At 49.9% G+C, this 22,991-nt stretch overlaps 4 protein-coding genes across 4 annotated transcripts; all 4 read left to right on the top strand.

Moving 5' to 3' along the window:
• Positions 1-4,564: 4,564 nt before the first annotated feature.
• LOC6597141 lies at positions 4,565-8,213 on the top strand. The gene is made up of 9 exons (XM_002022263.2): positions 4,565-4,688; positions 4,737-5,128; positions 5,184-5,269; positions 5,327-5,428; positions 5,491-6,004; positions 6,063-7,342; positions 7,413-7,584; positions 7,645-7,989; positions 8,043-8,213. Exons 1-9 carry the CDS (start codon positions 4,565-4,567, stop codon positions 8,172-8,174), a joined length of 3,147 nt encoding a protein of 1,048 aa, XP_002022299.1. The 3' UTR covers positions 8,175-8,213.
• A 317-nt stretch (positions 8,214-8,530) lies between these two features.
• Positions 8,531-12,350, top strand: LOC6597142. Its single transcript, XM_026989731.1, has 8 exons — positions 8,531-8,706; positions 8,776-9,253; positions 9,303-9,404; positions 9,472-9,994; positions 10,056-11,386; positions 11,457-11,628; positions 11,683-12,027; positions 12,122-12,350. The coding sequence occupies exons 1-8, from the start codon at positions 8,571-8,573 to the stop codon at positions 12,251-12,253; spliced, it is 3,219 nt and encodes a 1,072-aa protein (XP_026845532.1). The 5' UTR covers positions 8,531-8,570; the 3' UTR covers positions 12,254-12,350.
• A 124-nt stretch (positions 12,351-12,474) lies between these two features.
• Positions 12,475-16,720, top strand: LOC6597143. The gene is made up of 10 exons (XM_002022265.2): positions 12,475-12,696; positions 12,755-13,146; positions 13,213-13,298; positions 13,363-13,464; positions 13,527-13,814; positions 13,883-14,105; positions 14,176-15,800; positions 15,860-16,031; positions 16,098-16,442; positions 16,513-16,720. The coding sequence occupies exons 1-10, from the start codon at positions 12,531-12,533 to the stop codon at positions 16,642-16,644; spliced, it is 3,531 nt and encodes a 1,176-aa protein (XP_002022301.1). The 5' UTR covers positions 12,475-12,530; the 3' UTR covers positions 16,645-16,720.
• A 178-nt stretch (positions 16,721-16,898) lies between these two features.
• On the top strand, positions 16,899-17,956 carry LOC6597144 (seminase). The gene is made up of 2 exons (XM_002022266.2): positions 16,899-17,519; positions 17,591-17,956. Exons 1-2 carry the CDS (start codon positions 16,916-16,918, stop codon positions 17,809-17,811), a joined length of 825 nt encoding a protein of 274 aa, XP_002022302.1. The 5' UTR covers positions 16,899-16,915; the 3' UTR covers positions 17,812-17,956.
• Positions 17,957-22,991: the final 5,035 nt, after the last annotated feature.

The raw sequence follows: 22,991 nt of genomic DNA, 5'->3' as shown, positions 1-22,991 counted from the left end.
GCTGCTGTTGCAGTTGCTGTTGTTAATGTGAATTTGATTAAAGCGAACGGGGGTGCGGAATGGGGGCGATCAAAACTGTCGGCAGGCTCGCGCCCGGTCTGTTTTTGGAATCAGAGACCAGATATCCATACCACTCACTTCCAGCCACAGCTACAGCTCCAGTGCCAGCTGCAGAAACAGCTAAAGCCACAGCTACAGTTCCAGCACCAATTCAATTGCTTATTTACAATGTGCTAAAATTGTGTGCCCCGACAATTGTTCATTAAAAACTCGGCACGAAATGATATTGATTTTGGTATCCATTCCAATCCATTCGCTGCGGTGGCTGCTGTGGCTGCTGCAGCGGCTGTCCGGTTTGTGGCATAATTAAACGTGGGCACAGCCGCAAAAACACGCCAAGTTATCGAAATAATAACATTTATTTAAAGCCGATCCGGCCACGTCATTGCCATAGTCATAGTTATAGCCATCGACATCGACATCGCCCACCCCACCCCACACCCAGTCCAGTTTCTGTTCCAGTTCGAGTTCCAGTTCAGGTTTCCACTGCGGCAGCAGCTCCCCAGCTGCACTTAAATTTGCATTTCATTCAGAGGGGAGGCCGTTGCAGCTGCAACTTCGGCTTCAACAGCTCTCTGGTGATGACCCGACCCGTTGCTCATACGCCCCGTAAATCGAAAAAGTATCTCTTTTGAGAGTGCTAAAAGTTTGCCAATTTGACTGTGCCTCGCCACTCCTGGGCTGCAACTTGTTGCAACCCGGCACCCAGGCCACATCGCAAGGCGAGTGTCGCATTCGTAATGAGTTGTTCCCTGATATCAGTGTCCCCCTGGGTCCCTTGGCCCCTGGCCAAAGGGAGACCCATGCAAATTGCCGACTGTGCCGACTGTGGACTGTCGGCTGTCGACTGTCGGCTGTCGCCGTTGCCTGTCAAGTGATAAGCCAAGTCGAGAGCTGAGTATTGGCCACCAGCGTTGGCCATCAGGGCTGCTATCGGGACTGTCTAGATTCTGGGGTGTGGCATGCAGCAGCAGTACAACACGAGAAGTCAATTTGATGGCCATTCCAATCGAATCGAATCGAATCCAATCCATTCCCACCGAAAGGTGACCCCGACTGGCCCAGAGACCTACAAAAAACAGTTCATAAACAGATTCATTCGGGTGCCCATCCACTTTCCACGCTCACTTTCCTCCGTAGAAAACAGTAGCCCTGTTAGGGTAGGGGCCTCCTGCTCTGCCTAACAATGCTCGCATTTTATGGAAATCTCTCGCCCCAACCCCCGTCACCAACCTGGCCCCATTACGGTGCAGCAGCAATTAAGCAGAGAGCTTATGGAGGCAGGCAGGCAGGCCGGTAGGCAGGCAGCCAATCAGCTGGGGAGAAGCTGAACGAAGGAATTTTGCCTGATTTGCATATCTAAAGCATTAACTAACTGAATGAATGTTCGTTCGTTTGTTCGTTCGTTTGGGGGGCTTTTGATGCCGCTTTGCATAGATTTTGAGAGCTCCAAATCAAGTATTTATTTATTTGATGCTGATGCTGCTGCTGCTGCTGCCGTTGCTCTTTCCTCATGATGGCAGTGTTCATTGTTCAAACATTCATCTACCGTTAAGAGCTGGCCAAAAGACAGAAGTATCTATAGATAAATACACTTGGACGAATGGGAGATACTCTCAAATTGAGAGTTTTTTTGTTGTGTGGCAGGGGATAACCTATCAGTTGTTTGAGTTTGATGGTTCATGCCTAGATTTAACTATGAAGGGCCCTTCTCCTGCCTCCTGCCTCCTGCCTCCTGCCTCTGCCCCCCGATCCATTTACCCTGCTAATGAGCCCCCTCTCGTCCACCAAAGGGTATACATATATTCCCTGCAGACAATGGAGTCTTTGCAGCGCTTGCTGAAAATTAATTAGACTCAATTTGTTGCTCAACCATCAAGACCGACAACAATAGCAGCAGCAGCGGCAGCGGCAGCGGCAGCAGCAGCGGCAGCAACAACAACAGCAAATGCATCTTGTTTTTTGCCGGACAAATTCTATGCTCATATTGTATGTGTTTTTTTAGGAACAGGGAACACAAAAAAAAAAAAAAACCGAAATGTTTGCGCTTACAATTCTCATGTAAATGCCAAAAGTTTCCAAGTTTCCACATTGTTGAAACATTTGTGGGGCAGGGGCAGGGGCAGGGACAGGCAGCGGCAGAGGCTACACAGAGGCGAACGGTAAACATGTTGCTGTCAACATTTACATGCCACAATGTGGCCGGCCACAATTCAGCGATTAGAAAGCGCCGCCCGACCCGATAAGGGGCCCAATGAGCCGGGCCCCCGATTGGAGGAGGAGGAAGACAGCAGCAACAACAACAACAAAAATCATTAACTGGCACTTTCTCAGCCCCAAACTGAAACTGCAACTGGCAGTGCCAGAGCCAGTGCCAGAGCTAGTGCCAGTGCCACTGCAACTGCAACTGGAACAGAGTAGATGGCCAGGTTTTGCTTCAGTTTTGGCGTAATTTATCAGAGCCTGAAATGCAATCGCGCTGTGCAGGTGAAAAATGGACAGACAGGGAGACAGCGACAGAGTCGCGGACAACACACAACACCACTTGGCCACTTGTTATCCTCATCCAAGTATCCCCAGTATCCCAGTAAGCAACTCCACAGTGCACTCCACAGCGCACTCCACACTGCACACGGCAGCAAATCAAATAGCAAACTTATACAGATGTCAATTATTTTTGCCTGAAGCTGGAGCTGGTGCTGGTGCTGGTGCTGTAGCTGGTCCGCTCTTCTATTTCGATTTAGTTGCTGGCTTGCAATTTTGGCTCGTTTCAGTGCAGTTCAGTTCTGTTCGGTACGGTTCGGTTCGGTTTGGATTGGATGCGATTGGAGAGACGAAATTGCTGGCTGAACTCGTTAGCTGCAAGTTGGCAACAACAATCCATCCGTTGCAGGGGCAACGTGGCATCGTTCTGCACTGCACTGGCAAGTCATCCAATTGCTAGGCTAGGAAATTGTTATTATTTCTACCTTTTGCCATGGAGATTGCCTACCTGCCCCCCCCAACCCTGTACGCGGACTCTGTTGGATTGGACATGGTACATCGACAGATCTCTCGCTTCATGTTCATTGCTCGCAAATTATAATTGAATGATTGCACGGGCTGCTGGTGCTGGTGCTGCTGCTGCTGCCAAGCGATTTGCTCGTCATTTTCCCCACTCATTCAGCCTCGTTATGCCGAACGGAGGGATGGCTCAGATCAGATCAGCGCAGATCAATTGATATTGATTGGGTCTCTGTTTAAAGGAAAAAGGTGTCAAAACTATTGCCTCCTAAATGGGGCTGCCCCTCAAGGCATACCAAACCATTCCATTCCATGCCATGCCATACCATGCCATACCATTCCATACCAGCGAAATGTACAACATTTCCACCATTGCAGAGAGTGTCTGTCAAGTTCATTAAATTGTATCTGGGGTCTGGGGGCCCATTTGACTTATTACAGACTGAGGCTCTGCTCAGCCGATGAATGCCTGATGAATTGAATGTAATGTAATGGCCATGCCATGCCATGCCATGCCTGGCCATGCCATGGGGATCAACGTTTGACAACAAATTTATTTAAAAGACAACTTGCAACAAATAAATTTCGCTAGAGCAAGGCCCAGACGTCGAGAGAGTGGAATGCAGACCCCGGACAAGAGCCTGTGTAGGAGTCGAGAGTCGCAGTCAGTGTCCCGTCATTGTCCTCCTGGCTTGATGTCCAATAATGCGATGGCTTGTTGAAATTCATTCATCAATGTAATCGATCAGACATGGGGCCAGAGCATTGACATGCCACGTAACATGCTCTCCTCTCGTATGTAAATGGAGCCAGAAATCCGTAGCAGATCCAGACAGAGACAGAGGCACAGGCACAGACACAGAAACAGACACAGACACACACAATGCAACATAAAATTTAATCAATTTATTGGAAACGAGGTATTGTCTTTGGGCTCTCTTGCCTTGACTCCGACTCGGACTCGGACTCGGACTCGGACTTAACTCAATACTCGGGTCGACTCGACTCGAATCAACGTCCGAGGCTTATCCCCAGCTTAGCATCTACACTTTCTCTCCTCACGGGTTTGATATGGGAGTCAAAAGTATTTTCTTGGCACGAATGCGAGCAAAAGGCCAACATAAATCCAGGCGATTCGTGTGGAGTGGCATGGAGTGGCATGGAGTGGAGGCTGTGGGTGGGTGGGGCTCGGCTCAGCTCTGACAACCTGGACAACCGCACCCACCTTGTTGCCAGAGCAGCTGCCAGAGAGATGTGGCCAAAGTTTGGCATTAGATTATGGCTTTGCATTTTCTGGGTGCAAGCCAAGCCAAGGCAGCGAAGGCTTTAGGATGTGGTCCAATTTAAAATAAATAATTGATATCTCGATTGAATCCTCATTCTTTGGAGAATACTTTGGAAACAGTGCAGCATTTGCTTTAGCTTTCAGCTGAGCAATAATCTTCCCTTAGGCAGCACAATTCTAGCACAAGTCCCACAGAAGTCCCGAAAAGCTGGCAAAATGGTGAAGCAAAAGGAGCCAGAGGAAGTTTTCGAGCTGATTCCCGAATCTGAAATGCTCGTGCGGCACGGCCAGCATCTAAGTCGAATTCATGATATGGCCATTAGCAGGAAGCTAATAAACCGTAAGATTCGCAGCCATTCGCCATTCGTTGAGTAATTATCTGCTGCAGGTTCCCTCGACGAGTTCGATCGAATGGAGAAGGAACGAACTCGAAGTGACCACTGGGATCAGTACCTGCTCTGCGATGAACTGCCGCGACCCTTCAACCCATCGGAAATACGTACGTTCTTAGCCAAAGAACGGCACTTCGAGGACCTTGAGGCGGACAAGGCTATAGACTGGACTTTGTCGGTGGACGAGCGCAGTATCTTGAATCAGAACATTTACAGGGTCGACCGAACCCGTCGAACGCTGAAAAAGGTCCAGGCCATCAATCCGGCCGAGTACATCGAGAGGGATGTCCAGCTGTGCCTCGACACATTGAGGCGATTGGATGGTCTGCTGGACAACGATTTGGAGCTGCAACGAATGAGCGTGAGGAGGCTGGCGGATATATTGCTGGTGGGTTACCATGTAACATAGTCTCCGGCATTGATAATCCTTCAGGAACCTACAGGTTCGCGGCGACATCGAGCTGGAGATCGTCAGCCTCTTCGATCGTCTTGCCTACAGGATCTTGGGCATGCAAGGAGCCCACATGAAGTGAGTTTTTGCTATAGAAAACTATGGATGGAAAGTGTTAGTACATTTATGTTGCAGTACTGTGGACAATAGGGTAGCCACGTGGAGCTACAAATGTGAGCCGTGGGCCATGGATATTTGGGGTCTGCTGATAGCACCCATGCGCTTCAACAATTTGCCGTAAGTCTCTCTGTTTCCCACTCGGCTCGCTCTCTGCACCTAATACTTACACTGTTCCCAAGAATTCCTGCTATGCTGGCCGAACTGAGCACCACAGGTGTCTCGGTGCAGATGCCTCTGAGTGTGTTGAGGGACTGCCTCACCCTGCGCTGCATCCACACCAAATTTGATAACTACTCGCCAAATGCCAAGAGCTATGAGCTCTTGGTTACCGAGTCCCCTACCTACCCCACCGCTGGGATAGTGGATATCGAGGCCTCGGCGGAAAACGAGTGGCGCATGCAGCTGGAGATACAAAAGGAGATCTTGGAGGAGATGTTAGTGAAGCGGCAGCTGTACGAGGAACTCATTGAGCTTATAAACGCAAAGAACGAACAGGCGGCAAGAGAGTCGAAAGGGGCGGACAGGAAGGCCCAGAAGGCAGCTATACCCAAGTTCCCAAAGGAGCAGCCAATAGTGCCGCCGGGCATGGTGCCCGATATCTACCAGGAGTTCGTCAAAAGGGAGAAGACCCAATACCAATCATTTCTGGAGGAGGTATACCATCCCAATGCACTGAACCTGACATATGATGAGGTGGGTAAACTATGGTATACTACGGATCGAAAAACTGTACGAAAATCCCTACTGGCAGATAAATCTTCGCGAATGCATTATGCTCGGCGGAATATACTCGATTATGTTTGTGGGCCGGCCTGCTCAAACGCAATTCGAGAAGTTCAACATTATCCTGCACGAAGACGGCCGGGCCTTACTCACTATGCCGGAGGTGGTGGCCGTCCTTGACAAGCCCGAGGATAGCCTCAGAGCCTCGGCCCTTTCAGCGGCGAGGTCGTCTCACTTCCGCTTGACTCTGGAGGATATCGGCAATATGAGGTTGGATCCCGATGAGCTGCCGTACTTTATCGTCGTCCTGGATCTGGCGCCCGAGCTTTGCCTGTGGGGCGAGCCCAAGGTCTGCCAGTTCTTGACGAGTCTGCAGCCCATTTATCCAGGGCCAGAAATATCCCTCAGCTATACTGCCACTGAGAAGCACAAGAAGGCGGCTCCAAAGCCGCGACATATTCTCGAAGGAAACGATACCGAGGAAACCCCGAGCGCCAATATCTTTCGACCCACTGTCAGGGCGAGCATACGGTTTAGTGAATCGAGGTCTTTTCAGCTTGAGAAATCTGGCGGTCTGCCCGATTTCCCGTTGGATGATTATCTCGATCATCCGAAATTGCGGAGCATGGAGCGACATTGTCTACCGCGCCTGCTCTCCTCGTTCAAGTTTCCAAGCGAGTTTCTAGAGGAGCTGAAGGAGGCGTTTGCCACCAAAAAGGCAGCAAGGCAGAAGGGTCTGGTCCGACGACACAGTATCGAGGATGAGGAATTTGCACTGTCAAAACTTGATTTCGATTTCGAGTCACAGCACAATCCGGAGCGGCTCTTTCCCATATTTGATGCGTTGGAGAGTGTCGAGTATCGCGAGAAAGCCCCTAAGGATAGCGAAACAATGCACGGCTTGTTGGGCACCATTCAAAACATCAAAGATCGGTATCTGCTGCGGCAGCCGGCTGTAGACCCCGAGATAAGGCCTGTCCGAAAAAAAGATATGATTTCCGAGGAGCCGGCCACACAGGCACGAGCCAAAGCCAAAGGACACAAGCACAAAGTAAGAGCACACCATTCGGAATCGAGAGCTGAATCACGCCAATCACTCCAATCGGTAGCCTCAGCCAATGAGGAAACGATGGAACCAAAGACGGAGGTCTTGCACTGGACAACGAAGCACATTGTGGATACCACATTCGACAGACTGAACCACACGATGACCATTAAGACAGATCGTTTGGGTATTTTCGGCTTGGCCTTCAAACGCTACGAGCATTTTCCCTTCCGCGACTGGTCCCTGCAGCCCAACGAGGAGAAGTAAGTGGAGCACTCTACGGCATCATATTACTATCATCTGTTCTCAATCTATTCACATTCCCCGAAACAGTCCCGATGAGATCATTCTCCAGTTGGACACGTACCATGTGCGAATTTATTTATACATTACATCGAAGGGAGTGCGCGGCTATGCTACGGAATTGAGCAACGCGTATACGGCGAAACCAGTCAAATATCTTGAAATTGTTGAGCCTGTTTCCGATTTTCGTGACTTGCGGAAGGTTAGTGCCAGAGAAGGATCTCAGACTTGTATGCCTCTTGTATGCCATTTCTCCGCTTAGATTTTTGTGGAGAAGAACATCAATATTTTCGCCGAGAATGATGCGTGTTTCTACATCCAAAGGGACTACTTTTCCATCAAGCATGTGGCCACAGAGTATCACACATACGACGTGATGGCCCTCCACTGTAAGCTGATGAAGTTCTATCGGTCCAGCTGGAACCGCTTGGCCTCTCGTCGCGACATCATTGTGGGCATGAAGAATGCGAAAGACCATTCGGATTTATCGACAGTTAAGTTGCGCATCACACCCGAAAGGACAACCTTTGTGGAGGTGCAAGAGCTTTGTTCGGAGGATATTAACGTCATTAAATTGGACTTTCAAGAAACCTGGCGAAACATTAGCGTAAGTACGGAAAATAGAGAATACTATTCTGTGGACTAATAATTCGATTACAGAACTGCACGGACCTGCATCAAGCCATTTGCTCGATGAGTTCCAATGCCATGGACGTGCGCAATAAAGATCCTTTACTTTTTTATTACGTTAAGTGGATGTTAAGTGAGATTCGTCCATTGAGTTTTTCTTAGGATTATTCGGTGTGTTTATATTCGTGAATATTCGTATGTTGAGAGATGTTATTTTCCTATATTTTTTACATAATAAAAATCAAATCGTCCCTTTTGCGAACAGCGATTCTAAAGACAGATAGAGAAAAGGAATGCGGCAGTCATGGGCCTCCGCTTGCTTATAATTACGTATCAAATATATTGTATGTACTATACAGACTGAGTGCCGGCTGAGTATAAAAGTAGAGCCGCGGTGCTGGCCCGGTTTACATTTGATTCGCCATGACTTCATTGTCATGGGCTGTCATACATACTTCAGTCATTCCCAGTCAGATAGCTACACTGCACACACAGAGACAGACATATAGGAAGAATAGCTATTTATTGTAGGGTACTCATCAAACAGTATTTTGCACGATGGAAAAGCAGCCAGAGGGCAAGCCGTTTTTGGACGCCAACTATAATTTGATCAGCGAAGCTGAAATGCTGGCGCAGCAGGATAAGTATCTCAGTCGACTGCAGGATGTGGCCGCCAGCTGTGAATACGTAAAGCGTACGGACGTATCAGATCGGATCAGTGGTACTTAAATTTATTTATAATTGAGTCATTCAACCACTGCAGGTGCCCTTAGCGAGTTCAACCAACTGGAGTTGGAACGCGCCCGGAAGGAGCACTGGGATCACTATGTGACCTGCAGTGAACTGCCTCGACCTTTTGATCCCGGCGAGATGCGAACGTTTCTAGTCAAAAGGCGTCACTGCGCGGACATTGAAACGGAAAAATCTATAGACTGGACACTGTCGGTGGACGAGTGCAGTGTCCTCAATCAGAATATTTTCAGAGAGGACCGCACACGAGGCTCGTTGCAGACAAAGCTGGGCGTAAACCCCGGCGTGGCTTACGGCAGAGATGTTCAGATGTGCCTCGACACACTAAAGAAGATCGAAGTAATGCTGGACAACCAGGCCGAAGTAGAGCGAATGAGTCTGGCGACGCAGCTGGAGGTCTTTGAGGTCCGTGGTGATTACGAGCGAGAGATCGACAGCCTCTTCGATCGCCTTACCTATCGGGTACTGTCAATGCAGGCCGTCTACATGAAGTGAGTGTTGAGGTCGAAAATGCATGTCCAAACATGAATTTCGCACTAGAACTGTAGATGGCAGGGAAGCAACGTGGAGCTACGGGTGCAAGCCATGGACTATGGACATCTGGGGTCTGACGAACGCACACGTGCGATTCGACCAATTCGAGTAAGTGGAACTCGACCAAAATCCACTCGGTTTCCTCCTTCTAGTCGCTATGTTATCTGCTCCCCAGTATCCCGGCAATGATGGCCGACTTGAGCGCTACGGGCGTCATGGTGCAGATGCCACTGAGTGTGCTGATGGACTGCCTCACCCTTCGCTGTGTCCACACCAGTTTTGACAACTACTCGCAAAATGCCAAGAGCTATGAGCAGGCGATTCCGGAGTGCGACAGCTACCCCAACGCAGGGATTGCGGATATCCAGCAGTCGCTGATGAGCGAATGGCACGTGCAGTTGGAAATGCAGGAGATGGCACTGGCCGCGATGGTGCGAAGGCGAGAGCAGTACCTGGAGCTCTTGCAGCTGATAGAGGAGCGGACCGAACAGGCATCCAAAAGGGGGAAGGAACAAGCCCAGGGCAAAAACAAGCTACCGAAGATAGTGGTACCAAAGACCCCAAAATTGGCGCCGCCGGTGCCTGAGGGCATGTTGCCCGACATCCGAGAAGCCTTCTACCAACGGGAGGAAAGTGATTACAAGGAATATCTCAACGAGATCTACCATCCACAGAAACTAAATATGACCGCTGATGAGGTGGGTGGATACATTGTAAGACCCTTGGAAAACCCACTGACTGAGAGCTCTTTTCTTTCAGATTAATCTCAGGCAGCACATAATGCTGGGTGGGATCTATTCGATCATGTTTGTGCGTCGACCGATGCAAATGCAGTTCCAGAAGTTCAACGTGGTTCTCCACGAGGATGGGCGGATTCTGCACACGATGCCGGATGTGGTAGCCGAAATGGGAGGAGGCTGCGCAATGCCGGAGTTCCGCCGCACACAAATATCGCAGAGCCGCAAGCAGACGCCGGTCGGGTCGCGCATTCGCTTGACTACAGCCCTTGAGGCTCGACAGAGCAACATACGGCTTCAGGACAATGAGCTGCCGTACTTCATTGTGACTATCCAGCTACCACAGGGGCTCTGCAAGTGGTGTGAGCCTCTGGTCTGCCAGTATGTAACGGACATGGTGCCCATTGAGGAGACACCAGCCTTCGACGGCAGTGAAGTTGCGGAGGATCGGGTCAATAGACAGATGCCATCCCCGAGTGGACTTATAAAGCCGAGCCGCGATCAAAGAAGTGCCAGCCAGCCAGTATCCAATATTTTTCGTCCCTCGCAATTGTCGATTCTGCGGCAGAGTAGACTGGAACCCATTCAGGCGATATTCGCGCCGATTCTCAATTTTGACTTGCTTAAAACATTGACCCTTACAGAAATGAGGAACCTGCAAAAGTTCTCTTTTCCTCGCATAATTTCCTCCTTCCAGTTTCCCACAGACTTTTTGGACGAAGAGCTGGAATTGCAATCACAGGAGAAGCAGAAGGGCAAGGCCTTGTTTATAAACAGGGTACAGGATTTCGAGGAAATTGTCGAGCGACCAATACGCGAATTCGAATTTGAATCGCAGCACAAGCCAGAGCGCATTTTTCCCTTCTTCGATAATGCCCAGCGTTACATGTGTACGGAGGACACCCTAATGAACCAGACATTGCACGGGTTCCTGAATACCCTGGAGAAGATCAAAGGGCAATACCTGGAAAGGCCCAAGGATCTGATTCGCCAGTATGTCGAAACCAAGGAAGATAAGAGAGAAAAGTTAGCCATAGCCGAAACGGAGCCGACGATGCATGTGTATCGACGAGCCACAGCTCTTTCACACAGAAAGAGCCATCATTCCAGCAAGACTGACGTAGACAACTCCCCCGAAAAAGCCAACAGTTCCAGCAGCAGCGAAATCGAGCCAGATGGGCCGATGAAGGAGGTGGTACACTGGACCACAAAGCACATCGTAGGCACCACGTTCGACAGAGAGGCCAATACAATCACCTTTAGGACAGATCGTTTGGGTATCTTCGGCTTGGCCTTCAAGCGCTACGAGCATTTTCCCTTCCGCGACTGGTCCCTGCAGCCCAACGAGGAGAAGTAAGTGGAGCACTTTATGGGCACATATTACTGTCATCTGTTCTCAATCTATTCACATTCCCCGAAACAGTCCCGATGAGATCATTCTCCAGTTGGACACGTACCATGTGCGCGTGTTTCTCTATATTACAGCGAAGGGAGTGCGTGGGTATGCGACCGACCTGGGCAGCGCGTACACTGCCAAGCCTGTTAAGTATCTGGAAATCGTTGAGCCCATATCCGATTTTCGTGACTTCCGCAAGGTGAGCCATTCTATGCGAATCCCTCTATTTAGGATTCTGCATTATCCTCCATAGATTTTTTTGGAGAAGAACATCAACATCTTTGCCGAGAACGATGCCAGTTTCTATATCGGAAAGGGCTACTTTTCCATCAAGCATGTGGCCGCAGAGCTCCACACATACGACGTGATGGCCCTCCACTGTAAGCTGATAAAGTTCTATCGGTCCAGCTGGAACCGCTTGGCCTCTCGTCGCGACATCATTGTGGGCATGAAGAATGCCAAGGACCCTTCGGACTATTCCGAAGTAACGATGCGCGTAACTCCTGACAGTGCGAAGTTCGTGAAGATCTCAGAGCTCTGCTCGGACGACGTAAATGTCATTCGGCTGGAGTATGAGAACACGTGGCGCAACGTGACCGTAAGTACGAGCGATGGAGTGTCACTCAGATGTGCTTCTAGGTATACATTTATTGCTATACATTGCATTATACATGTATGTATATTGTTTTCAGCACTTTACGGATCTGCATCAGGCCGTTTGCTCGATGAATGCCAGTGCCTTGGATATGTGCAACAAAGATACGCTTCTTCTGTTCTTTATTCGCCGGTTGTTGGGTGAGATTCGTGTATTGAGTTATTCTTAGTTTAGTTCCAACGTCGATTGAGGTTCGTAAATGAAGTTATGTTGTAGGTATCCAGGAGAGTAGTACAAAGTGTGCCTAAAAACACACGCACAAAAATAATGGAATTTTCAAATAAAAACAGAAACAAAAAAGTTGCTGCTGTCAGATCTATACATAATTCACACTAGAATCAAACGTACACGCACATCAACAACACAACGACACGGGGACAAAAAATCTAAAGAAAAAAAAAAAAAAAAACAACAACAACAACAACACACAATACGGTGGGGGCAACATGCCTAAAAGGGGCTCAAGAAGGTCAAGAAAGTCAAGTTCCGCCAGATCCAAGAATGATGAGTCTGCCGCGGTACCTCTTGTGTCTGAGGACGATTGGATGGCTCGGGAGCACGCCTATGTGATGCGCTTACAGGATCTAAGGGTGTGCGTCGGCTTTATTAACGGTAAATATGATTGGCTTGGACTAAAGATATATGTACGGATCTGACGGATTGCCTTTAGAGTCGATTGAGGACTACAATGAGCTGCTGAAGCAGCAGCTAATGGACGAACACTGGTCGCGCTATTTGGACTGCGATGGCCTGCCCAGACCCCATTGGCCGCAGGACATCCGTCGCTTTGTCTTTCAGATGTGGTGCGAGGCGGCGGAGGCCGAACAGAACGACGTTAGTTGGGCCCTCTCCGTGAACGAGTGCAGCATCCTCACGCAAGACATCTTCCGCGTGGACCTCACCCGCAAGAGGCTGGAGCAGGACCTCCGCCCCGACATAGGCAAGCTCTACGATGTGAATATTCGGGGGATTTTGGAGACCATCAAGCGCATCGATCGGATACAGCGCAACGAGCTGGAACTCGCTTACCTATCGCCAGGTCGTATAGTGGAACTGGCAATGGTAGGTCCAATCCTTTTCCTATCTCTTCCTGTCTTTCTATATGCCATCCCTTCTTTGCCATCCCAGATCCATTTTGAACTTTATAAAGAAATCGAAGCATTCTTCGATACGCTTACTTATCGTGTGATCTCCGCCCCCGAGGCCTTTATGACGTAAGATTTGATCGGTAGCAGTAGTAGAAATATTCAATCTTTACAAACGTGCATCTAAAAACAGAAATATTGGATGCATCTTGGCCAACTATTGCTACAAGGGCAGCAAATTCAACTTTCAGGTATGGTGTCTGCAAGATGTTCCCATACGCTTCCAGTTTTTGGAGTAAGTTTCTTTCGAATCTTCAAAGCGAGAGCCATCTAAGGGACTGCCGACTTCTTTCTTAGAGTGCCGGTGATGAATGCCAATCTGGACTGTGTGGGCCTTCATATCCAGCTGCCGTTCAGCGTTCTCTGCGACAATATGACCGTGAGATGTGTGCACACCTTCTTTGATCCGTACTCGGAGCGGTCCAAGAGCTTTGAGATGGTGATTGACAGTGATAGCCTGCCGCACGCTGGCCTACTAGATATAGAGGACTCTGTTATCGATGAGTGGCTCACACAGGTGGATATACAGGACGAAATAATCACAAAAATGGAGTCGGCTATGCAGCAGTATGAAGATATCAGAGCGTACGTTTAGCATAAGCATAAGCTGTAGAGTCATTTGTTGCATGTAATATGTTGCATCTACCTTGCAGCAACATCGAGGCCATACAGCCAACGAGGAAGTCAAAGAAGGACGTAAAGACGAAGGGCCAACAGCAAGGGAAGCCAATGAAAGCACCAAAAGAGCCTCAGGCTCTGCCGGAGGGAATGTTTCCCGATCCGTACAAAATATTCATCGATCGCGAACAGCAGGAGTACCTAAATTTCATGGATCAATCGTATAACCCGGCCAAAAATCCTTCTATTCCCGGCGAGGTAATCCGATTACCCATACCCATTCGATTGCCGGCTCGGTCTACCCAATCCTATTAATCTTCTCGACTAGATCAACCTGCGGCGCTTCATTCTGATTGGCGGCATCTTCGCGGTGGACTTTGTGCGCAAGCCCAAGCACACCGCTTTCGAGAAGCTCAACATAACCCTGCACGAGGATGGACGCATCCTGTATGTCGACCGGAACAGGCTGGTCGATGAGGCTGATGAGGTGGGCTTGTTCAGCTCCAGGTCCCACCATGGGACCATAAGGGAGGCGCCGTCTCGGCTGACTGCTGCCCCCAGTCGTCACGAAGTGAAGAGTGCCCCGCTCGAGGAAACAACGGAGGACGGAACGATACTCTACTTGGGCAAGAACGAGCTGCCGTTCTTCTTCCTCACATTCGATCTGCCCAGGCATCTCTGTCGCTGGGGAAATCCCACAGTTTGCCTTTTCATCGAAGAGGAAATCGCGGAACCCGAAGACGAGGAAGTAGTCGAGTCGGAGCCGGAGAAGGTCAGGAAGCGACCGAGGGGCAATAAGGGTGCCCAAAATATGTCCATTACCAAGTTCTCTGAGGATGGGCGGGAACGAAGTCTGATACCAAAAGTCGACAAGTTCGGCAAGAAAATTGATGATGTGGTGGTGGGCTATAGCAGGCCAACTGCGACTGTTATCACGCGGCCAAGCCACGAATCGAATAACATTTACCGTCTCTCGCATTTTGAATCGCTCCGCCGGAGCGCCGTGGGGTCGCGCTGCAGTACTATCCGTCCCGGCGCGAGGAACTTTGAAATGTCAGGGAAGAGCCTGAACAAGCTGGAGATTTACATGATTCGCAAGCAGTGTATGCCCCGCATCATATCCTCGTTCAAGTTTCCTTTGGAATTCAAGGAGGAGCTGGACACCGAGCTCGAAATTAAAAAGGCAGCTGGAAACAAATTACTGCGACGACAATTTGAGCAAGGTAATGATGAGGAGGCGAACGAAGTGCAGCCTTATCCGCTCTTCAATTATGAGAGCCAGTTCGCACCGGAACGTGTCTATCCGTACTTTGACGAGGCAGACCCGTTCTATTACGAAGAACATGGCAAATCCACAGAGGAGTCTGATGAGTTTGGAAAAGCCCACAGGCATTTTACGACTCAGAGGATCAGTGCCTTTAACGAACCGTCACTTTTCGGTGTTCTGGCCACTCTGGACGATATACAGAGCAAGTACAAGAGTAGCTATAAAAGAACCTTGCCAGAGCTAACGATTACGCGTCAGACCAAGGAGCGTTCGTCTCTAACCCGCAAGAGCAGGCTGTCCCAGTCTGCCCGGTCTACCCAAGGTGAGGGTGCTAGAGACGAGATAGATTTCCAGGATAGCCGCGATGACGAGGACTCGACCACAAGAAAACCGGAGACGGAGAGCTCAATCTTAAGCAAAAGGGAAACTCTCAGAAAGTCCCGAAAAACCGAAGCCGCAATTATTTTAAAGGAGATCCTGCCAGAACCAGAACCAGAACCGGCTGAACGAGCGCCACGACCCAAGGTCCTCCACTGGACCACCAATCACATATTACACTCAAAATTCGATGTCGACAAGAGGACCATAACTATTAAGACAGATTGCTTGGGTGTGTTTGGGATCGCCTTCAATCGATATGCCCACTTTCCCTTCCGCCACTGGTGCCTGGAGCCAAACGAGGAGAAGTAATCACGATCCACGTGCTTGGTGTATTTCTATTTCTGTTTTTATTTATATATTGCAGTCCCGACGAGGTCATCTTCACGTTGGACACCTTCTACGTTCGCATTGTGATGTACATTAGCAAGGCAGGTGTACGGGGCTATGTGATCGACCTGCCCAAAGAGTACCAGGCCAGGCCGGAGAAATTCATGAACATTGAAGAGCCCATATCCGATTTTATCGAGCTGCGACAGGTAATACTCGTACTCTGAACAGAGCTCCTTGACTAAGTCCCTGCACCCTTCCGCATCATTTGACAGCGCTTCCAGGAGATGAACATCAATGTGTTTGCGGAGCCGGATGCCTGCTTCTACATTGACAAGGGCTACTTCACGCAGAAGCACTTGGCCACTGAGGTGCATGTCTACAATGCGATGGCCGTGCACTGCAAGCTGATGAGGTTCACCCGCTCCGACTGGAACCGTTTGGCCACGCGACGGGACATTGTCCTGGGGCTGCGCAACCCCAAGGATCTGGTCGAGGGAGCCGATGTCACGGTTAGGGTGACACCCGATAGCGCCACCTTTGTGGAGGTCAAAGAGCTCTGCTCCGATGACCTGGACGTGATCAAGCTCGACTACCAGCCCACCTGGCGGAACGTTGGGGTAAGGTCAAGGATCAATATCATCACTTGCCTCCACTACAAGCCTGCCTCATGAATCGTTTTCTGCACAGCACTATTCAGACGTGCATCAGTGCATCAACTCCATGTATCCCCATGCCACAGACGTACGGAACCGAGATGCAAAGCTGATGTACTACATTCGCAAGCTCTTGCAGGAGATCCGACCCTTGAGCTTCGCTTAGGAACACCAGTGTAAACGCCAACCAATGTGGACAGCAGCAGACCAAAAAAATGCATAAACTTTTTAATTAACAGCAATTAGACTCAATTGGCATGCTTTCTGGGTTTTTTCCCTCCCAGCAGATGGAGTTCTGGCCGTTGGATAACCCCCATCGGTCTCACTTAACCCGCTCGGCCACGCTTGTGGGCCGGGTTCCACTTGGTTCCCCATAGCTAAAGATATAGATGTAGATCTACTCTCTTTTAGCAACTGATCTCCGTTCCGTCTGTACAATGCGACTTTTCCTGGTGCTGGTGGCCGCGCTATTGCCGGCCGTGAATCATGTCCACGCTCAGGAAAACCTGACAATCGATACGGATATGCTAAGCAAGCTGGTGTCCCCCCCATCGGTCTACTCGCGCGTCATTGGAGGCGAGTATACGACCATCGAGAAGCTGGGTGGCTACCTGGTGGCCATGCGCTACCGCAACGACTTCATTTGCGGAGGCGGTCTGCTCGCGAGTCGCATAGTCCTCACTGCGGCCCACTGCTTCCTTGGGCGCGAATTGGTGCAAAGGTGGGAGGTACAGGCGGGCATCACGTCACTGAGCCAGAACGGCCAGCGCGTGGAGCTGGCTGAGTACATCTCGCCCAGCGCCTTCCGCGAGCAAGACATGCACATGGATGTGGCACTGGGCCTGCTTTCGAGGCCCGTCTGGGGCAGGAATATAATGCATCTGAAGCTCTGCACGACCAAGCTCACGTTCGGCCTACAGCTGACCGTCGCTGGATGGGGTCTAATCAATGCCAAAGCCAGTAATTACCAGACTCATCTGCGAAAGGTCAATGTGCCGATCCTAAACAGGAAACAATGCTTAGCCACCTACATGGATACAGGTGAGTGGTCCTCCTCCTCCTCCTCCTGCTGTGAACATTTTCAATTGCTAATTTATTGGCTTTTCCTGCAGTCAACCTGACGGACAGCATGTTTTGCGCGGGAGTGCTGGGCAAGAAGGACGCATGCACCTTCGACTCGGGCGGTCCTTTGGTCATCAATAATCAGGTTTGTGGCATCGTTTCGTTTGGCATTGGATGCGCCAGCCCAAAGTATCCCGGTGTCTACACAGATGTCAGCTTTGTCAAGCCGTTCATTCAAAGGACCATGGCGGTTTTGTTGAAGAAGAGATAGACGTCAAATTCGATTTGTAGCTAAGACTTATCGATCGTTCCGAGTGGCCAGGGCGGGTATTACTTTACCTTCTGCTGTTCCATACTTATTCGATATATTGATCAAGTATATAGCGATTATATAGACAAGGAATCTTTGCTGTTAATTAAGAGTTCTACCAGTTGTCAGAGTTTTGCCGTTCCATTTACTTTCTATTCGTGTGTTGGCCTTAATGAATGCCTCGATGGGTCTCCTGCTGCTGCCCCTTAATTCGCTTTCTCAACACGCAATGGCACAGGACAGGACAGGACAGGAGAGGACAACATTTTCGGGCGTTAATTGTTGTCATTATTTGCATCTTTCTGCAACTTTCGCGCCCTTCTCTTGGGCGACTCTTGCCATTGCGTGCAGGCGGCGGACGGCAGCTCCTTGCTGATCATTGACTGATTCCATAATTGATTGGACCTGGATATTGGGACTTGTGCGGGTCTGCTCTGGTCGCCGGTCTCTGGTCTCTGGTCGCTGGTCTCTGGTTTGGTTTTTTTTTTTTTGCCTAAGGGCACAATTTTAGAAACGACGTTCGACGGTTGGTACTTTTACTTTTGCCTGTCTGCCATCAAAATGTAAATTAGCAGGCGACGGTGCCCATCGCATGACTGACGGCCTTTCGTCCGCCCCGAACCTGAACGTGGATCTGGGCCTGGGCATGGGCATGGGGCTTGGCCTGGACATGGATCTGTAGCTGGAGCTGGAGCTGCGTTTGCCGAATTAGTTTAATAATACAATTAATTGTTATTTATAGCTTCCTTTTGCGCATCGCAAACGCTGCATTTATCGGTGGGATCGGAGGAGCAGCAGGGAAAGCCTTTTGCAGCCAGACGCTAGTTTGTGGCACGCAAGGCAATTTTGGGCACACAGGTAGATGTGGTGGATATGGCAGCAGTGCTTAACGGTTCACCTAATGATAGAGCAGCCGCAGACGTCGCGAGTGGGTGAGGGATAACCAGCTCCAAAAAGAATACATATTTCAGTTGGAATCGCCAGAAGTTGTGTTTTCTTCAAGATATTCTTTAGATTCCTTTCGACTGCGCCACAGGATATTGAGCGTCTTATAAAGAGAGGCCTACTCGACCGACCGATCGACCGACCGACACATATCCAACATAAATATCCCAGAAATGACACTTTGCTGCCATCTACAGCCCCATAGACCCACTGTTCCCGTGGTGCGGATTCGCATTAAGTTTATTTATCTGCTTTTAAATGGCATTTTCACTTGCATATAATTCTCATTCCCGTGTAATGCGCACCAGAAACAAAGGCAACATAATGTAACAGCCGCCATAACAACACGAAGATGCACACAGATACTCTCGGTGTACCAGCTTCCAGCACCCAGCAGCCAGCAACCACCAACCAGCCTCCAGCACCCTGACTGCTCCCTGACTGCCATTTACCACTACTATTTTTAGTAGTGTCATAAATTTATGGCACATTGTGGACCCTAGCACGCGGCTCAGCCTCTTTCTCGGCTCGGCTCACGTGGTGAACGCCAGTCTGGAGCAGCTCCAAACAGGCCCAGGAAGACGGCATGGATGGCAGGACAGCGACAGGACAGCAGGAGGTGGCTAGAGGAGGGAGCAGTTGGGAGTGAGGAGGATATTGGGGGCCAACATGCAAAACAACATGCACGCTGGCACCTACTTTACCAATCCAGAGATTTACAGATGCCTGCCTGCCACAGATGCCACAGATGCGGCATGGAGCGACTGGGATTGGAACTGGGGTTACCATGAGATTTGCCAATCAAACAAATCAAATAGGTAGAGCGGATTCGGGTTACATCAGTTTTATAGATACCATTTCGGAATTGTTAATTAAAAGATACACACACACGGGAAGGAAGGGAAGGGAAGGGGCTACATTCGAGAGCATTTGGGAATTTCTATAGAATGCTCGACTTGGTTGGTGGAAGGCAAACAAATGTTTGTGATGGGCAAACACTTGATCAATAGCGGCACACTGTCCGTGCGTGTGTGTGTGTATCCGTGTATCCGAGAGATACACTCGTGGATTTTTACGATGCGCCCCGCTCACTGTTTTCCCTGCGAGTGGAGCGTCTCGAGTGTTTGCATGGCTTAAAAGCCAATAAAATTGTTGTTAATTGTTTTGGTAAATTGAAAATTAGGTTTTGGGAAAAATCATCACAAAAGTATGCGTAGCGCGCCGCTGCCTCTGCCGCTGCCGCTGCGACTGCCACTGCCACTACCAGTGCCTCTGCCACTGCCTCTGCCGGCTGGAAACGAGTTCGAGTTTTATGGCTTTGCTCAACGTATTAACCCCGTCCGGCGATGGTCTTAATGAACTTTGTGAGCGGAACCCTCTGTGCCGCCAGTCGACAGTCCACAGTCGACATTCGATCGACATTAGCCCTCATCCCCCAAACGAGACAAATCGAATCGAATCGAATCGTTTTTTTGCTGAAAACAAGCTGAACTTTAATCGGCTTAAATGTAATTTAACTTATTTCTATGATTCTCTCTCTCTCTTTTTCTCCGTCCTCTGCTCTTCGCCCTTTCTCCTCCCCCGACCCAGCAGAAATCGGTTAATTAAAGTTCAACAAAGTTTCAAAACCGATTTCATGCCGCGTTGAATCAACAAATTGTAAACTTTTCAAACTATTCAGCCCAGCCCCCGTGATGCCAAGAGGGGACTCTGGGCGAGGGAGGAGGCAGGGTCTCGGTCTGGGTCTGGACTCTGCTCTAAAAGGGGGCCATCATTTGTACTTACTTAAGTGCTTGATCATGCTGATATCATCACCTGGCAACTTTCCTTTGTGCCCGCTACGTACCATCAATGCAATTAGCGTGGTCTGCAGACGCCAGGTGGTCTCCCAGTCACCCAGTATCCCAGCCATTCTCCACTGTGACCCGCAATCTTAAATCGAAACTCACCAAGAATCTGTAAAGAAATAAATACAAGACAATTTTGTATTACATTTTGGGTGCAGCAGATAAAACGCGTCTCAAGTCGAGAGGCCAAGTCGACTTATCAATGTCCTTCCTTCTATGATACCTTCCGATTCTGTGGCTCTAGAACGATCCGGCACTTCTTGGTCTACCTCTCAGTGGATTGGATTCATTGTCTGCGCAGCCCGTATACCCCTTGGCAGTGTATCGCAGACAAAAATCGAACCGCTGTGTTGACAGTTATTGATCGATGATATCGTAAACACAATGTCGAAATTAATTTTCATGCGGCTCTTTCGGCATTCGATTTTCGGTTTTCGGTTTTCAGGCTTTGCTTCAGCCCTCGACGATCTTGTACCTTCAATTGTACGTACTCATTGTGTTGTGACTTGTAATTGCCTTTTATTTTGACTACAGCTGGAAGTCGGCTGCTGGACTAATGGGTAAGCTTAAGCCCCGTTCCCGTTCTCGTTCCCCGACCGATGATGCATGCTGCATGCCGCGTACTGAGAGGAAGAGAGGCAGAGAAGGCTCAACGTTCCAATAAGTGACACTGACTAATACGGAACCATTAATCTCCGAGTGCTTAGCGTCAGACATGCTGGCCGGGCACCCATCAATACGCATCAAAATCGAATGCGAATTGTGTACGGGTATGGGTATGGGTATGGGTATGGGGATACCTATGCATGCACAGAATAGACTCGACTCAACTCGACTCCATGCTCCATGACGTATGGGCGACCGCTGCGTCTCGGTTGGGTATCGGTCGGTGTCTCTGATTTGCCTCCAATGCCCCATTCCCAGTCCCATTCCCATTTGCAGTCTCATTCCTGTTCTCATTTCCGTGGACGTGAACGTCAATGTGGCTATGTGGATGTGGACGTGGACGTGGGACAAGGCGTGCAATCAAGCCGTGTGTCTGGGCAGTCAACTAGTCACTCACTTGGTTTTCCCAGTTCCTGGGACTGACTGCGTCAGTCCGTCAGTCAAATGCTCGCTTTAATTTCGCTCTGTTCTGGTCGGCTCAGGTCTGCCCCATGCCTGGTCTGGCATGACTACCGGGCATAATTTTTAGCCCGACCCAAACGAAAATATGGACCCCAAAGTGGACTCAGAAATGAACACATTGCCAGATTGGCGGCTGCGCACGCGCACACAATTGTTGGCCAGGGCTTACTCCACCTTCCTCGATCCACGAGCGATCCACCACTGTTCATGCCCCATGCTCCATGCACCCTGCTCCTCCATCCTCCATTCTCCATCCTCCAGCGCGCTTTGGTTCGTTCGCTTTGGCCTGGCGACACTCCTAACCGCAGGGCGACTGTGCTGGGGCCCGTTTTCGATTAACGATGAACGAGGACGGAGGCAACTTGAGCGTGTGCCAGCCCAAGCGAAGTGGAGTGGATGGTGGATAGTGGATAGTGGAGTGGAGTGGAGAGAACTAGAGATAGACCTAGTATACACCTAGAGAAACATGCAGTTGGGGGCTTTCATTCAGCGATTATTCGCTCTTTCAAGATCACTTTGGTCTGTGATTGCTCTGGAAGTCAGCTCCAAGATTTCCCCCAGTGCAAGTCCAAGTGGAGGACTGAGTCCATAGCAACGCCTTCGGTTTACATTTTACAATCCTAACAAGGTTAGGTCGGCCGATAAACGGAGCTGCTGCTGCTGCTGCTGCCGCTGCCGCTGCCTAGGCCGTAGCCCGACTCTGCTGAAGCTGCAGCTGAAGCTCGAGCTGATGTTGAGGTTGGGGCCGTGGCACATGCCTAACCAGCACAGCTATGCAAACACACTCACACCGAGATACGTTCCGTGGCTACGAGCTGTACATACAAAATTGCACATTAAAAATGAGGAATGAGGAGCAGCAGCAGCAGCACCAGGAGGAGGAGGAGGTGGAATCGAGTCGACCGATGTCTTTTTCTGTGGCAGAACAAGGTTGGTTTGGGGTTTGGGCTCTGGTCTCTGGTCCTGGCTCCGCGATTGGGCTCTGGCTCTGGCTCTGCTGACTCTCTGGTTAATGCAATTCAGGCGAAAGGCGCACAAAGGGACGGCGAACAAGATGCCGAGTGGCTGATTGTGCGAGCAGCGAAGCTTGCGTCAGCTGAGGCAGAGGCAGCCGCAAGAGCTTTTGTCGCTGCCACAAACATGGAATATGACAAGCGAGAGAACCAGACAAGAGGCAAGAGGTAGGGGGGGCAGGAGGTAGGGGGGCAGGAGGAGCATGCA

The sequence above is a fragment of the Drosophila persimilis genome, unplaced genomic scaffold (assembly GCF_003286085.1).
Source record: "Drosophila persimilis strain 14011-0111.01,24,50 unplaced genomic scaffold, DperRS2 tig00000431-arrow-pilon, whole genome shotgun sequence".
Classification (NCBI taxonomy): domain Eukaryota; kingdom Metazoa; phylum Arthropoda; class Insecta; order Diptera; family Drosophilidae; genus Drosophila; species Drosophila persimilis.
Note: the sequence above shows the minus strand (reverse complement) of the source record. Positions and strands in the feature narration are given on the sequence as shown.